Raw genomic sequence first — 15317 nt, 5'->3', positions numbered from 1 at the left:
TTTGTTTATCATTCTTTAGGTTTAAATGAATTCAAGGATAGTAAAGTTTACTTAATAACGATAGAACTAACTAATTCTCGAAAGTTCAACGATTAGCTATTCAACTTTTTTAAGCAAAATAACGAATATGATAAATTTCGAATAGATAAGAAATACTAAAAAAAGAAAAAAAAAAAAAGAAAAGAAAACAAGGGAGAAATAAAAAATATATGTATATATATGTATATACTATTTATAAATAAATTAATTATATCTATACATATTATTATATTTATATAATTAAATTACCAATTTTATATAATAATAATATAATTATATATTTAAATTATTAATTATAATTAATTAATTTATATTAAATAATCAAATAAAGTAATAATTATATAAAAAATTTAAATATATATATATATAAGTAATTAATTAATATATTAATGATCATATAAGTAAAACTATTTAATTAATACATATATTATAATGTTGGTAATAGATTTATAAATTTTGAAATAATAATTTAATTCTATATTATAATAAATTATAAAACAAGGAAAAAAAAAATATATATATATATATATTCATAAGTTTGTTGAAATCGAAAATAAAAAGGTGTTTAAGAAAAATTAATGTTCATATGATATCGGTTGTTAATGTTATAATTATAATGCAAATTTATTAAAAAATTCGTCGGATGGCGAATTTTTGTATTTTAATTATGTTCTTATGCAAAGTGCAATAAATGAAATAAAAATGAAAGATACAAATAAAAAGAATAAAAAAAGAAAAAAAAAGAAAAAGAAACACTCTCAAGCAATGTATACGCGCGTAACATTAACATATTATAAATAATCAATTTTTACAGGTTGACACTAGAAAAATTTCCTTTTTCTATTTTTAATATTATTCCTCGTCATCTCACTCTAGGTATAATAGCTTGTTAAACACATGTTTAAATACCGCGTTTTTAAAAGTTATCTTACGTGATATCATCGGCTTTTAATAGAATTCAATATCTTTTCGATTGTCCCCCTTTCTTTCGTTCATTCGAACGAAAAAAGAAAATAAGAAGGAAAAAAAAACACAACAAAGATCGATGATATTTTCTATTATCCGCAAGATTATATTGTCTTACGTTTTTCGTTTCATATTAAAAAATCCAAACACGAGTTGCACGTCTAATTTAGCAAACAAACGTCGTCCTAGTTTCATGTCTTACATTCTTACGTCCCTCGATCATGCTAATTCGTAATGATGTCACTCTTCAAAGATAATCGATAAAAATAAAATCAAATAAAATGGAATATAAAATTAACAAACAAAAAAAATAAAAGTAAACTATACCCGTGCAATTGCTATAATTGAAATCAATCATAACAAAATAACGTTAATCTGTTGTTTATTTGTATAAATTGTTGTTGCAAACGAAATGATGAACGAAATAAGAATAAAGAAAGAAAGAAAAACAAACAAAATGTTGTGTTCACGCGACGAGATTTCATTCAACTGAACGAGTACAAAAATAAGACGATGTTCTACCATCTAGCGCAAGGTAGTAGTGTGTCAGATCCTCCAATTGGATTTTCGTGTTTCCTCGAATCGTTCGCGACTATTCGGAAACAGTCGTCAAATTTTGAAGGCATGGTGTTTGACAGTACGTATGGTGGGAGGAAGGGTTTGGCTTAAGGTGGGGATTTTCGATTATGATATTAGCCTTTCGTATAAATTTTATAGATGATGACGTTTTTGCTTAGCTGGATTCCTATATAAAGCGGACGATTTCAACCAAATGACAACCCAGAACAGTTCGAAGCTTCTTCGAGACGCATCTTCTAATTCTTCCAAATTTTATAACTAAAATTGATCTCAACATGAGCCGACTGGTGAGTTTAATAAGTGTGCAAAACAAAAATTACTTGGTGTTTTATAAAAAAAAAACGGAGAAAAGAGAGAGAAAAATATAATTACCGTGGATAAAAACACTTTTGTCTAAAAATAAATAACCTGGATTAAAATAATCTCTGATGAGAAGAAAAGAAAAGAAAAGAAAACAAAACAAAACAAAAAAAATGGAGGGGGGAAAAAAAAGAACACGCAATTGACCAATCATTCGTGGTCATTTGTTAGTATAGCAATCGTCGATTGCACCTTTCAAACGTGGCTTAGAAAACATTGCAAAATCTTCGATCTTTTTGTTCTTTCTTCTTTTTCTCTTTTTTTTTTTTTATTTTTGTCGCAACAACATCTCGAACTCTCGTCGTATTCTCTTGTCTAAGAGAATCCGTTTAGAAGAGAAACTGCGAATCCCTCATTAATATTCATAACTCGTGAACGCTTATACGAATGTGTTCCTTTTTAATTTTTATATTATTCGCAATTCTTTCGTATAGAACTTTTTCGTACGAACGAAATGACATATTTACGATCGTGTGGTATTATAATGTGTATTGTGAAAAAAAAAGAAAAAAAAAAAAGAAAAAAAAAAGAAAAAGAAAGAAAGAAACAAATAAAAATCAAATAAATTATATACTTACTTACAAAATGGCTACGTGAAATTTCACTTCGATCAGAAAAATAATAATTTCAAAAAATGTCTATTCACGTGTATGTATGTGTTTGTGGGTGTGTGTGTGTTTCAGGTAATCGTCTTGTGCGCCCTCGTCTCGGTGGCATTGGCTGCCCCAGCTAATGAAAATGAAGTAATAGAAATCGTAAAACAAAGGGTGGCCGAGCCAGCCCCAGATGGTAGCTACAGTTACGAATACGAGACAGCTAATGGCATTCATGTATCCGAAGAAGCACAAGTTAGAGCCCAGGGTGAGGAACTTTTGAAGCAGGTCACTGGAACCTTCACGTATACTTCTCCCGATGGTACACCAATCCATGTTACTTACACTGCCGATGCCAACGGATTCCATCCTGAGGGTGCACACTTACCAGTTCCACCAGAAATACCAGCACATATCCAGAGGGCTCTTGAATACATCGCCACCCACCCACAAACAAATGTTGAAAATTGATTAATTTTGTTTTAACAGATCTTTCATCTTCTTCTTCTTCTTCTTCTTCTTTTTTTTCTTCTTTTTCTTCTTCTTGTTAATTCTTCTTCTTCTTCTTCTGCTCTTCTTACCCTTTTACTTCTTCTTACTCTTTGTCTTCCTCTTACTCGTTCATTTCTCTTCTTTAACAACTTTGCCTAACTTATGTTAATCTTCATTGGATATATCAAAGATATATAGAAAGTTTTATAACTAAAGACAGACGAAGTCTTATTAAGAACCTTCATCAATCAATACTTTTGGAAACGATCTAACGTATGTAGGAATGATATAACGCATATAATTATTTTTTTGAAATAATCTTGAGATGTATCCAAATGTAGAAAGCTCAGAAGTAGGGCAAGGTGTGTTATTGTAAATAAAGTCGTTTTTGTACACGCAAATGATTGACTTATTATCTCTGTCCCTAATCTCGTAATACGTAACAGTAAATCGTCTTCTTTAGTGTCCTTGGATTTCATAATATCCGACCAATGTCCAACCAAATTCGAAAACGAATCAATAAAATGCGAATGATCAAATTCATTCCTTTCCTTTGCCAAGAATAATTTTGACTAATCAATTGGTTTATAAATATTATTCGATATATGCGTATGCATGAATGTATAAGAAAAATATATATTTTCATGATAAATAGAGATTGTATAAATCGTTAATTAAATTCGAGTAGATTTATGGAGAAGTATCGATCGATCGAATGATGTTATTTAAGTTTTAAAGGAATCATTATCGTTCGATCGAACGAGCAAATAGAAATAATTAAATTAGCTATTGAATTAGCATAGTAATTTTTCTGCCTCTCTCTCTCTCTCTCTCTCCTTCGTGAAAGGTATAACTTAATAACAAATTAACAAACGAGAAATTAAAATACAATTTTACATTATATTATGTAATATTCGTTTAAACGTCAACGTCATTGTCACGATAACTTCGAAAATTAACAACGAAATTTTGCATAACGATTTACGCGTAATAATTCTAAAGCAAAGAAAAGAAAAGAAAAAGAAAAAAAAAAGGAAGAAGAAGAAGAAGAAGAAGAAAATTCAACGCGCGTAATTTCTACGTTACATATTATAAATAATCATGTATTCGGGAATTATATAACAAAAGATTATACACATATATATTCATACGCAAAATAGTCAAACTTTCAAAATTTCGTCAGTCTACATATACATCTTAGAATGATTATCATATAAATTGAGTCATATCGTATCGAAACAAAAAAATATATAAAATAGCACGTAACATAGTTAGCCTACGAGTCGATGATGATCGATCGATCTTCCCTTATTTAATAATTTATATCATTATTCAATCAGATAATACAAAAAATTATTTCTTTATTTATCCTCGATCTGTTATAAGAGCCTCTAATAAAATCACAAATGACTATAATTAATCATATTTTATCAATTTCTATACAAACTTTCATTTCTTATCGATAAACCTTTTCACGTATACACACATATACATATAGTTATATGTGTGTGTGTATGTATATATATATATAAAAGTTCAACAAAAGTTTATTAAAATTTACATAAAAGGAATCTCACGATCAGACGTCTAACATAACTTTAAAATACTATGATTCAGAATCGTTTATTCGGAAGCACTCGGTTAGGACGATTAACATTAGCATTGATAACAGCATTTTGACTGTAAGTGGATTGTTGCTTCGGTTGTTGTTGTTGTTGTTGTTGGTACGTTTGAGGGAGATTTGGTTGCTCGCTGGTCGAAGGTTGTTTTGCAATCCACTCGAGAGCACGTTGAATAGCCGGTGGAATTGGTGGCGGGGTTGGAATATGAGTGCCAGATACTTGAGTACCAAACTCATCGGCTGTCCAGCTCATGGCAATGGGTGTTCCATCGGGTGCATTGTACTGTACCGAGCCCTGAATCAACTGAGTTTCGTCCGGTGTACCAGCGTATTTCCTGCTACCACTTTCTTTCTGAAGAATTCCACCCTCGGTCTCGTAAGCGAATGAGTAATGACCTCGCGTATCCCCAAGGTCACGAGATTCGCTTACCACCTTTTCGGGTACTCGAAAGTATTCTTGACCGTGGGCTAGGCCAATGATCGCGATCATTAGCTAAAACGAAATCAACGAACAATATGATCAATTAAAATTGATTTATTTATTAGAAGAAAAAAAAAAAGATGCAACGTGTTATACGGGGGAGAAAAAATGTAACTTTGTTCGTAAAAAAGGAATGATTTCAAATTGAAATCATTTATTCCATTTAAGAGGTTATCATGTCTATTATAAATACACTAACGGTGCATTTATGAGTACATTAAATCTTAATTTATTGACTGAAGAAACGTAAAAGCCTATCGGCAATAGGTTTGAGAACATCTTTGCAGTTGTGAAAAGCTTTCGCTCGTACCTACTACTCGTACCACTAAAAACATCTTTAAACATTGACGATATCTTGTAAACGTCCGATTCGTTTATTACTGAAATGTTGATACGATTTCAAATTGATAATAATATTTCAATAAATAAGTATACATAATATGTGAGAAATAGTTATGTACATATTTCATAGATATGTGTACATACATGTATGAAGATTAGACCCAACAGAAAATCGAAAGCGAGCATACACAAAGATGTTCAAAGGTACATATATATATATATACACACACACACACACACACACGCCTACATGTTCTGTAAATCTTCTAACATACCTTTCCCCAACAAAAGGTCAGGGCAAAATGAATGTGTTAGTCGATAGGTCATGATACCCATTACAATCTCAACTGGTAAAAGGTAACCGAGAATAACCGAACGTTAATATTTGCACGTTACACGTGCATTGTCTTTTTGAAATACCTTCGCTTCAACCATCGTCCCACTCTAAAAGCCTCTCAAGAATTCCTTGAGAAAGCATCTTAAAAGTCCTTTGTCATTCAAATTTCAATCTTACTCGATTCTTTTACTAGCCAATAAAATTAATAATAATAATTATTATTATTATTAATATTAATTATAATTAATAATAATTATATAATTAATAATAATTAATAATAATAATAAATAAATAATAATTAATAATAATAATTATTATTATTAATATTAATTTCGTCACGTCGAGTTGTCGAGTACTATCAACCAATGGAATGTGTTTTCTAATTTTAATTTTCTTTCATTTTTTGGACCAATATTGTAACTTTCGATTTTTGATTTTCGAATTTCGTATTAGTGTTACAAAAGTCACCTGGCTACTTTGTTAAATGGATCGCCAAGTCTTCGACAATGATTATGCAATGATCGTAAATATTATTCACGCTTTCATGATGTCCACAGGCAATATAAGCGCGGTTTATTAATCGAACCAGTAAATACGTAGAATTAAACGTTCTCGAAAAATACGATTTCTTTATCATTATAGATTTGTTTGAATTTATTGTCTAATCAATGTTCAATAAATCATTTATCTGAAGTTATAAGCAAATTTATTATTTTGTTTATTGTAATAAAATGATCTTACCACGTTTAACTGTCATTTAAAATTAATTCTATCTAAAATAATCGTAAAATGTAATCTGTAAACCGTTAGAATAAATATGCAATAAACATTGAATAAAAATAAAACAACAATTAGAAATGTGATAATGAAAATAAATCCTAATATACATACATCGTCCAATCAATTCCCAATAGGTACGTTCATTTGAAGTTATAAACAATTAATTCAATCATTTATTTTATAATAAAAAATAATTTCAACGCGTCGATTGACATAGAAAATATTTGGATCTAATTGTAAAACGATCCTACGATTAAACCTAAAAAAAAAAAGAAAAAAAATAAAACTTACAAAAAGTAAAAATATACGATAAACACAAAATAAAAAAAAAATACAAGTAAATGGAAACGATAATGGAATATTAATTAGAAAACGAAAGTTTCTGACTGAATGAATAAAATATGAGAAGTTAAAAAAAGGAAGAGGAAAAGATTAAAAAAACAAAATAAATAATAATTATAATAATAATGATGATGATGACGACGACGATGATGATGAAGAAGAAAATATTTGGATCTAACTGTAAAACGATCCTACGATTAAACCTAAAAAGAAAAATGAAAAAAAGAAAAACTTACTAAAAGTAAAAATATACGATAAACACAAAATAAAAAAAAATACAAGCAAATGGAAACAATAATGAAATATTAATTAGAAAACGAAAGTTTCTGACTGAATGAATAAAATATGAGAAGTTAAAAGGAAGAGGAAAAGATTAAAAAAACAAAATAAATAATAATGATAATAATAATGACGATGAAGACGACGACGATGATGAAGAAGAAGAAGAAGAAGACTCACCAAGGAGCGCATGTTGGCCGGCACGACGTCTGTTTTGCGGATAATAGAAGAATGGTGTAAGATGGCCTGGTCACGAGAAAGTGAGGATGCCTCGGGTGGCAAAGGTAAAGGAAATTAAACAGGTAATAGAATAATAATAATAATAATAATAATAAGAAGAAGAAGAAGAAGAAGAAGAGGAACAATCAAAATAAGTCGAAACACGAGAAGAAAGCAGCGTCACATATAGATCGTTCCTCTCCCGATGGTTGCCGGCGTGAAGTTCGCGAGCAACTCTTGGACTGTTGGGGGCAGAGCCGACCTTTATACCGGCGGGAAGCAACACATGCTGAGATATCTTGCATTTATATAACCCGGGAAAGTTTATTTCGGCAGACGCCAACGCTTCATTGCTCCCTTCAAAAATAATACGAATGATCCAATAAATAAAAACGAAAAAAACAAAACAAAAAAATAACTCGTCCTCTTCCTTTCTACTCTCTCGAAAATAATTGTCTATCATTTTTTGGGAAGTAAAAATTTACACGAAAAAAAAAAGAGATAAAAATAGTAAAAAGATTAGATAAGGAACGACGAAATAATACGAATGAGATCTACGAACAAAAATACAACTTTGTATTCTTTCTCTCTCTTTTTCGAAAATAATAACTGTCTATTATTTTAGAGTAGGGGGGGGAAAGAAAAAATGATTTTAAAGAATAATCAACGAAATAAATAAATCGAGAAAGTGAAAGGATGGATCATCGATGTAATCATTCGAGGAAGAAGAATAAGATAGAGATCAATGTAGAAATTATAAAAGACGCATTTAACACTTCGGAAGATAAAAACGATTTTTTAACAACTTCATTCGAAATTTCAACTTCCGTCGTTTAAAATCACGTTTCAAAAGATGCGCTACCCACCACGTGTTGTGATTTTTCGTGATTACTTAACTCAGGCCAACGATCGCTCCTTTTACTTACGCAATAAGCCAAGATGATTACTCTTGCAGTGAATGCAAGATCATCTTCTTCTTCTTCTTCTTCTTCATCTTCTTTTTCTTCATCGTCGTCGTCGTCGTCGTCTTTTTCAACTTCATCAACTTCAATTTTTTTCTTCTTCTTCTTATTCTTATTCTTCTTCTTTTTCTTACTTGCTTTCTTTCTTAAAGTTTCTCGTTTTCAAACATTCTTACCTTTCTCGTAGAACGACGATCCGAACGGTAGATTGACAAACTCGGTTCTGAGTTTTTGAAGGAGTCGTCTTGCCTTTTCAAAGTAAGCATACTCGTTTGATGGCCACCATCTCGAGTATTATTTTCTTACGCAACGCGATTTATTCTCTTGACATAATAAATCTATCCAAAAAGAAAGAAAAAAAAAGAATTTCTATTAGGACGATCGAAACAACGTTTCGATAACAACTCGTCGTTAAAAAAAAGCAAAAAAAAAGAATAAAATACCTAACTCCTCCTCCTCCTCCTCCACGGTTATCGTATTTTACTCGAATGACCTACGAGACTTGGAAATCATAAATTTAATAATAATAAATCGTCGTGTTTAATCTTTTATTACAACTAATTTCATTATTCGGATTTCTCAAAGAAATACGAGTCGACTCGTAAACACGAACGATTTATTTCGTTAGAACGTCCATCTAATTTATTTTATAGATCTATCAGTTAAATACTATGACAGTTTTGAATTAGTTACGCATAATATTATAACGATTTCCTAATATTATATCGCACAGGTGATGGCCGTATAATGTCAAATGCAAACGAGTTCATGTAAACGTGTTGCATTGGTAACACCATCACAGGGAAAAACGTATTATTCATGTTGTTCCTTAAATTAACGAAAATTACTATCATAAATAGTGAGACTCTTTCGATCAAAATTTGACGTGTTTTAAATATGTAAACATTGAGTAACGTTCTTCCGTACGTTTCTAACGCATCTTGTTTCCTCTTTAAAAATATTTCTACCTGTATAAACTTTCAAAAAGAAAAAGAAAAATATTCTTATTTCACTCTTTCGTAATAACCTAAATCTAAATATACAAATAACTTCTAGATCGACGAAATTGTGAAAGTCGAAATAAATCATCCGAAAAAGTAGTTGAATGTTTTTTTCTATTTTTTTTTATTTTTTCTAGCTAACTATCACGAAAGTATGTAAAACGATTAATGTTGATGATATTATGATCGTCGTTAATAATATACTTCTGTATTATTATTTCGCGTAAATACGCGCATATCTCGCAATCATTTTTTCAAATATATTTGTCATGGAGAAATAAGGAGATTGAGAAAATAAAATGATATTGTATTGATCATTAAAATAAAAATTTACATTAACTCGTCTATATCTCAACTTCCTAGTAAAGAATCAAACGTTATTGATGACGCTTTCTCTTCGTTAGCCATTTATGATTCATTGTACCTTTCTATCGATCGACCTTTAACATATTTGCAATTTAAATCGTCGTTTGCTTTTATAAGAGCCAGCTCCGGATAGTTACGAATGCACTCGTAATTCATATTATCTTCGTCCTACGTCAATAGATTATTACCGAACTAAAATAATAATGTTCTTCCATCTATGCTACAATATCGAACGAATTTATTCAACGAATTTCATACTCCTATAATTAAAATACTAAATTTACTCGATCGGATTAAATATTTTTAATCGGTCATTGTCATTTTTCAAATCTAACAAAAATCTAATTAATTCGATATAGAATTACAAAATATCGATCATAAAGTTGTTACATTTTATTTAGGTATTATTTTTGTTCTTTTGAAATGGGATAAATGCGAATTGTTAGAAAACATACTTTTCTAATTTAATATCGTTAATCAAAATTAATACGAGTATCCTGTATACTTGAGAATATTCAAGAGTACCATTCGTATTCCAGATTAAAACTTTATTCCGATCTCTAACCGAAAGGTTGTGCCTTTCAATGTATCTGTTGCTTATTAAAGGATAATGACATCGCAGTGTCTTTCTAGATACCATTTACTAGTCTTCCGTGGGAATAGAACTGTTCGTGTTCGGAGTCCTTGGCCCAATGATCCTACATCGTACTAAGTTTCAAAGAAATTGCATTCGATTAGGCGCACATATAAATTTATACCTGTCTTCGCTTCATGTTTTTTTATCTTTCTTTCTTTCTTTCTTTTTTTTTTCTTCTTTTTTTCTAATCTTCAAGATTTAAATCTATGTGAACGGCGTGATCTATAGTGTTAAACAAAATTAAACACGGTTAATTACGATGCGACTGATATTTCAACACGTTAACTTTGTTAAATATTTATTAAATAAATCTTGATAAATAATTTCGAATCCTTAATTACATAGTATATATTTTTATTATTTTTTAATACGAATGTTAATGTCATAATAAATTATGACGCGTTTTAATCAACATTTTACACGTGTTGGTTATGCGATGTATATCGTGTTGCCTATTTCAAAGGGCATATTACTGCACGTGACGAACAGATGCATGTGAACATTCGTGTATATTTGGTTGCCCTTACGCAGGTACATATATTCATATACAGGGTCTTTCACCTAACTCGACCACCTAAAATATTTCGTTTATTTCTTGCAAATATTTGTCAAGAACTTCAGTACGCGTTTGAAGGACGGTAAATGAAAAAAAACAAATGCAAATCAACGTGTAAAACATATTCAACAAGTAAAAAATTTTCTCGTGTACAAGGGACAACATTTCACAATTTTCTCGATAAAGGTCACTTGAAGATCAACATATTAGACAACGTTGGATTCGTTTTATTTATAAGTTATAAGAATATTCTAGCATAAATATGCGGTCTTATTTGAAAAAAATACAATGACCTTGATATTTCGAAACAAATGACCTTTATAAAAAATTCTGTCCCATCACTATATCGGCGCCTTCGAACAGAATATTTTTTCCCTCCGACATTTTTTTCTATCATACGCAATAAACAAAATATTTTAAGTGGTCGAGCTAAGCGAAAGATCCTGTACATATAATATAATCGTGCAACGAGTGTACGCAGTTATTTAATTTGAGAATATTTATAATATTATATTATAAATAGATATTTTTCATTAACTTATATGGACGTATATTATATTCCTAAAATTCTATAAAATACATTGAGGATCGAAATATTTATAATTTGTTCCTAAAAATTAAAAAAATAATACTTTTTATCAGTAACCTATATAGGTTGTTATGCCATTGCAATTATTTGTATAATCATTTTTTCTAAGATATATTTTATAAACTTTTATGACATCATACTATTCCTAAGAGTCTATAGATTTATGTTAGTAAAATATATCTGAAGATAGCAAACGATTTGCCCGCGGAACATAGTCTTGATTCCAGGGACATTTCATTTTTTAACAAATTATTCGATAAATGTAAATGTTTCATTTGATTATTTAAAAAAAACAATGTGTCAGAAAGAACAAAAGAAAGTGAATAATAATTAAACATATAAATAAATTTAGATTGAATTTAGCATAACCATTCACCAGGTAGTACTTGCATTACATAGTTTACAATTAAATTTGGATAGATTACAAATAATGATCTAGGTCTTATTACGAGGAGTTTGCTGCATCAAAAAGTTCCATTTAGAAATTAACGAATAAATATTACAAATTATCATATAATTTATTTGCATACCTTGTTTATATAAAAAAAGAAAAAAAAGACGGAAAATAAAACAAACCTTAGTAAATTTCCCCTATGAAAAAATCCATAGGGATTTTCTTCGCACAGAAATGACGTCATTCGTTCTGATAATATTGGCTAACCTGCATCAAAATGGTTAAGTTACTATGCTGTTAGCATTATAAGAGTTAAATTTTTAAATAATTAAATAAAACAAAAATTTCGAAAAATTGAATATTAATAATATATGTATTGTTGTTTACGCAATTTAAAGTATGTTAGCCTTAAAAGATTATGGTAGTAGTGACGGTGAAAGTGATTCTGAAAATGAAAGTACTGTTGACAATAATGAAGACAAAATAAAAGAGTATGACAAACACGTTAATAATGACGATGATGTTTCTCCAAGAGATTCAATTATTATTACTGGCAAATCGATAAGTTCTATTGGATTACAAATATGTTCAGCACCAGAAGTTGTATCCACAGTAAGTTACTTCCAATACGTTGAACTAGAATTATTAGATAGATACATCTTTATTAATTTAGGGCCTATTGGGCCCAGAAAATAAACTTGGTAGTAGATGAGAAAGTAGCTAGCAAATTACTTAAAGCAAAGCAAAAAGACTAGAAAAATTGTAATCCTTAAAATCTTATTTTAATCATTGATTATATTTCTGATATTTACATAGGGAACAGAGTTATGCGTTAAACACATAGATTCAACTGCATCTATGGTTACGCATAATCCAAAGTATGAAGAATTGTTTGCTCCGGATTTAGGACCAGAAAATCCATTTAAAACTCAGCAACAACGAGCTACAAAAAACATGCTTTCTGGTTATGTTGAGAAAGCGTATATCAGCGAATTTCAATTCGAGAATCAAAGAAGGACATTTACGAGTTATGGTAAATCTATTTGTAGTGTTATGAAAGTATTAAACTTATGTTGTATTATAAAACATTAGGTATCTATAACAAATTATTCTTTTTAGGATATGCTCTGGATCCAACTGTTGATGGTAGCGCAGATGAAGGTAAAACATTGATCGGTGCTAAGGAAGCTGCAGAAGAATCAGGTGGTAAAACAGTATTTGAAAATACAATGTTAAGGCCTGCGGATAAAAGAAAAAGACATAGGAATAATGATCCTGCAGATATTGAAGGATTTTTAGGTCCTTGGGGTGGTTATGTAGATGAAAGACGAGTGGTTAAACCTACTCAAGAAGAAGCAGCGGAATTAGAAGAGATTTTAGCTAAAAGAAATAAAAGAGGGAAACAAGTGGAAGAGAAACCACTTGAAGAAAAAACTGTATTACACAGTATGTACTCTTACATGTATACACACACATATATACATCATTAGAAAATTATTTTAATTCTGCTTTAAATTTTACAGTTAAAGATAGTGTGGATTATCAAGGAAGATCATTCCTACATGCACCACAAGATATTGGTGTCAATTTAAGATCAGATTCACCACCTGAACGATGTTTCCTACCAAAAGCACATATTCATACATGGGAAGGTCATACAAAGGGTATTTCTCAAATAAGATGGTTCCCACGAACTGCCCACTTACTTCTTTCCTGCAGTATGGATTGTAGGGTCAAGGTATTTTAAAAAATCAAAATTTTTATACTAAATTATTTACATAATTATCTTCTCTAGATGATATTAAATATGACTTTACCTTACATATACAGTTATGGGAAGTTTACAAAGAAAGACGATGCGTTAGAACTTATTACGGTCATCGTCAAGCTGTACGTGATGTAAGCTTTGACAATGATGGAAAAAGATTTCTTTCTGCTGGCTACGATCGTTACGTTAAATTATGGGACACGGAAACTGGCGCTTGCATAAGCAGATTTACGAGTAGAAAAATACCATATTGCGCTAAGTTTAATCCCGATCCAGACAAACAACATCTTTTTGTAGCTGGAACAAGCGATAAAAAAATTATTTGTGTAAGTCGTATAATAATTTGCTACTTTTTGTGATATTTAATGGGAAATATTCTATTTCTTAATGTATATAAAAATGATTTATCTTATACAGTGGGATATACGATCTGGTGAGATAACTCAAGAATATGACAGACATTTAGGTGCAGTTAATACAATAACTTTTGTTGATGATAATCGCAGATTTGTTACTACTTCTGATGATAAAAGCCTTCGCGTTTGGGAATGGTAAATAATTTTATTTGTTTTTGCATTACTGCAGCATCGTATCGAAACTTGGATTGTTTCTTATAATAAACAAAAATGTATATTAATTTTTAGGGATATTCCTGTTGACATGAAATACATTGCTGATCCTTCGATGCATTCGATGCCAGCTGTGACACCATCGCCTAATCAAAAATGGTTAGCATGTCAAAGCATGGACAATAAAATTGTGATATTTTCGGCCTTAAACAGATTCAAAATGAATCGGAAAAAAACTTTTACTGGTCATATGGTTGCTGGTTATGCTTGTGGTCTTGATTTTTCTCCTGACATGAGGTATATAAAAATATACATTTTATATAAATAAATACTTAAATATAATAATAAAATTATAATGTTTAAATAATTTTGATCTTGTTTAGTTATCTAGTATCAGGAGATGCCGATGGAAAATGTTACATATGGGACTGGAAGACAACAAAATTATATAAAAAATGGAAAGCGCACGATGGCGTATGCATTGATGTTTTATGGCATCCACACGAACCATCTAAACTAGCAACAGCTGGATGGGATGGGAAGATAAAGTATTGGGATTAGTATTTTATATTAATATGTAAATCCTACTTCTTTGATTTTATGCGAATTTACGTGCGTATGCACACTCATGCGTCCATCCACATATTAAGATTGTACATATAGAATTTGTAATAAATTTTTAATTTTACTCTACTAGATATTATTATAAAGTTTCAATCTGAACTACTTAAACACTTAAACTATTATTAATTAATATATTTTCATAAGATTATTTTATAACGTAGTAAATAATTTTATTTATTAGTATTCTTTTGTTCTCTTTCTATTGTTTTTTAAACGCAATGTCCTTGGGTATTAGTCATTATTTTTTATAAAATAAATGATAAATTGCGACTTATGTAAAAGAAAAACAAATGTGAATAAAATATTTGCACAACAACGTAAACGATACTTTTAATTGTAAAATTCAAGGAATCTGATCTATATCCTAGATTTAGTATTTTATTTGTAACATTCAAACAGGTCAGAAAAGTTAGTAATTCCT

General features: G+C 29.9%; 3 protein-coding genes across 3 annotated transcripts; 2 read left to right on the top strand and 1 right to left on the bottom strand.

The window, feature by feature from the left end:
- The first annotated feature begins 2594 nt into the window (after positions 1–2594).
- LOC122520867 (endocuticle structural glycoprotein SgAbd-8-like) lies at positions 2595–3008 on the top strand. Its single transcript, XM_043641188.1, has one exon. It carries the CDS (start codon positions 2595–2597, stop codon positions 3006–3008), a length of 414 nt encoding a protein of 137 aa, XP_043497123.1.
- A 1364-nt stretch (positions 3009–4372) lies between these two features.
- Positions 4373–7667, bottom strand: LOC122514644 (endocuticle structural glycoprotein SgAbd-4-like). The gene is made up of 2 exons (XM_043631583.1): positions 7392–7667; positions 4373–5143 (listed from the first exon to the last, which is right to left on the bottom strand). Exons 1-2 carry the CDS (start codon positions 7401–7403, stop codon positions 4643–4645), a joined length of 513 nt encoding a protein of 170 aa, XP_043487518.1. The 5' UTR covers positions 7404–7667; the 3' UTR covers positions 4373–4642.
- Positions 7668–12199: 4532 nt separating this feature from the next.
- On the top strand, positions 12200–14968 carry LOC122514681 (pre-mRNA-processing factor 17). Its single transcript, XM_043631626.1, has 8 exons — positions 12200–12547; positions 12752–12968; positions 13055–13381; positions 13459–13673; positions 13766–14029; positions 14121–14254; positions 14348–14569; positions 14656–14968. Exons 1-8 carry the CDS (start codon positions 12335–12337, stop codon positions 14831–14833), a joined length of 1770 nt encoding a protein of 589 aa, XP_043487561.1. The 5' UTR covers positions 12200–12334; the 3' UTR covers positions 14834–14968.
- Positions 14969–15317: the final 349 nt, after the last annotated feature.

The sequence above is a fragment of the Polistes fuscatus genome, unplaced genomic scaffold (genome assembly GCF_010416935.1).
Source record: "Polistes fuscatus isolate 324 unplaced genomic scaffold, CU_Pfus_HIC Scaffold1, whole genome shotgun sequence".
Taxonomy (NCBI): domain Eukaryota; kingdom Metazoa; phylum Arthropoda; class Insecta; order Hymenoptera; family Vespidae; genus Polistes; species Polistes fuscatus.
Note: the sequence above shows the minus strand (reverse complement) of the source record. Positions and strands in the feature narration are given on the sequence as shown.

What these genes read in the sequence shown, in the direction of transcription:
- LOC122514681 (XM_043631626.1), top strand. Translation starts at nt 12,335, where the DNA reads ATGTTAGCCTTAAAAGATTATGGTAGTAGTGACGGTGAAAGTGATTCT. An exon ending in CACCAGAAGTTGTATCCACA is followed by an intron (nt 12,548 to 12,751) that starts GTAAGTTACTTC and finishes ATATTTACATAG; the next exon opens with GGAACAGAGTTATGCGTTAA. An exon ending in GCGATAAAAAAATTATTTGT is followed by an intron (nt 14,030 to 14,120) that starts GTAAGTCGTATA and finishes TATCTTATACAG; the next exon opens with TGGGATATACGATCTGGTGA.
- LOC122520867 (XM_043641188.1), top strand. Translation starts at nt 2,595, where the DNA reads ATGTATGTGTTTGTGGGTGTGTGTGTGTTTCAGGTAATCGTCTTGTGC.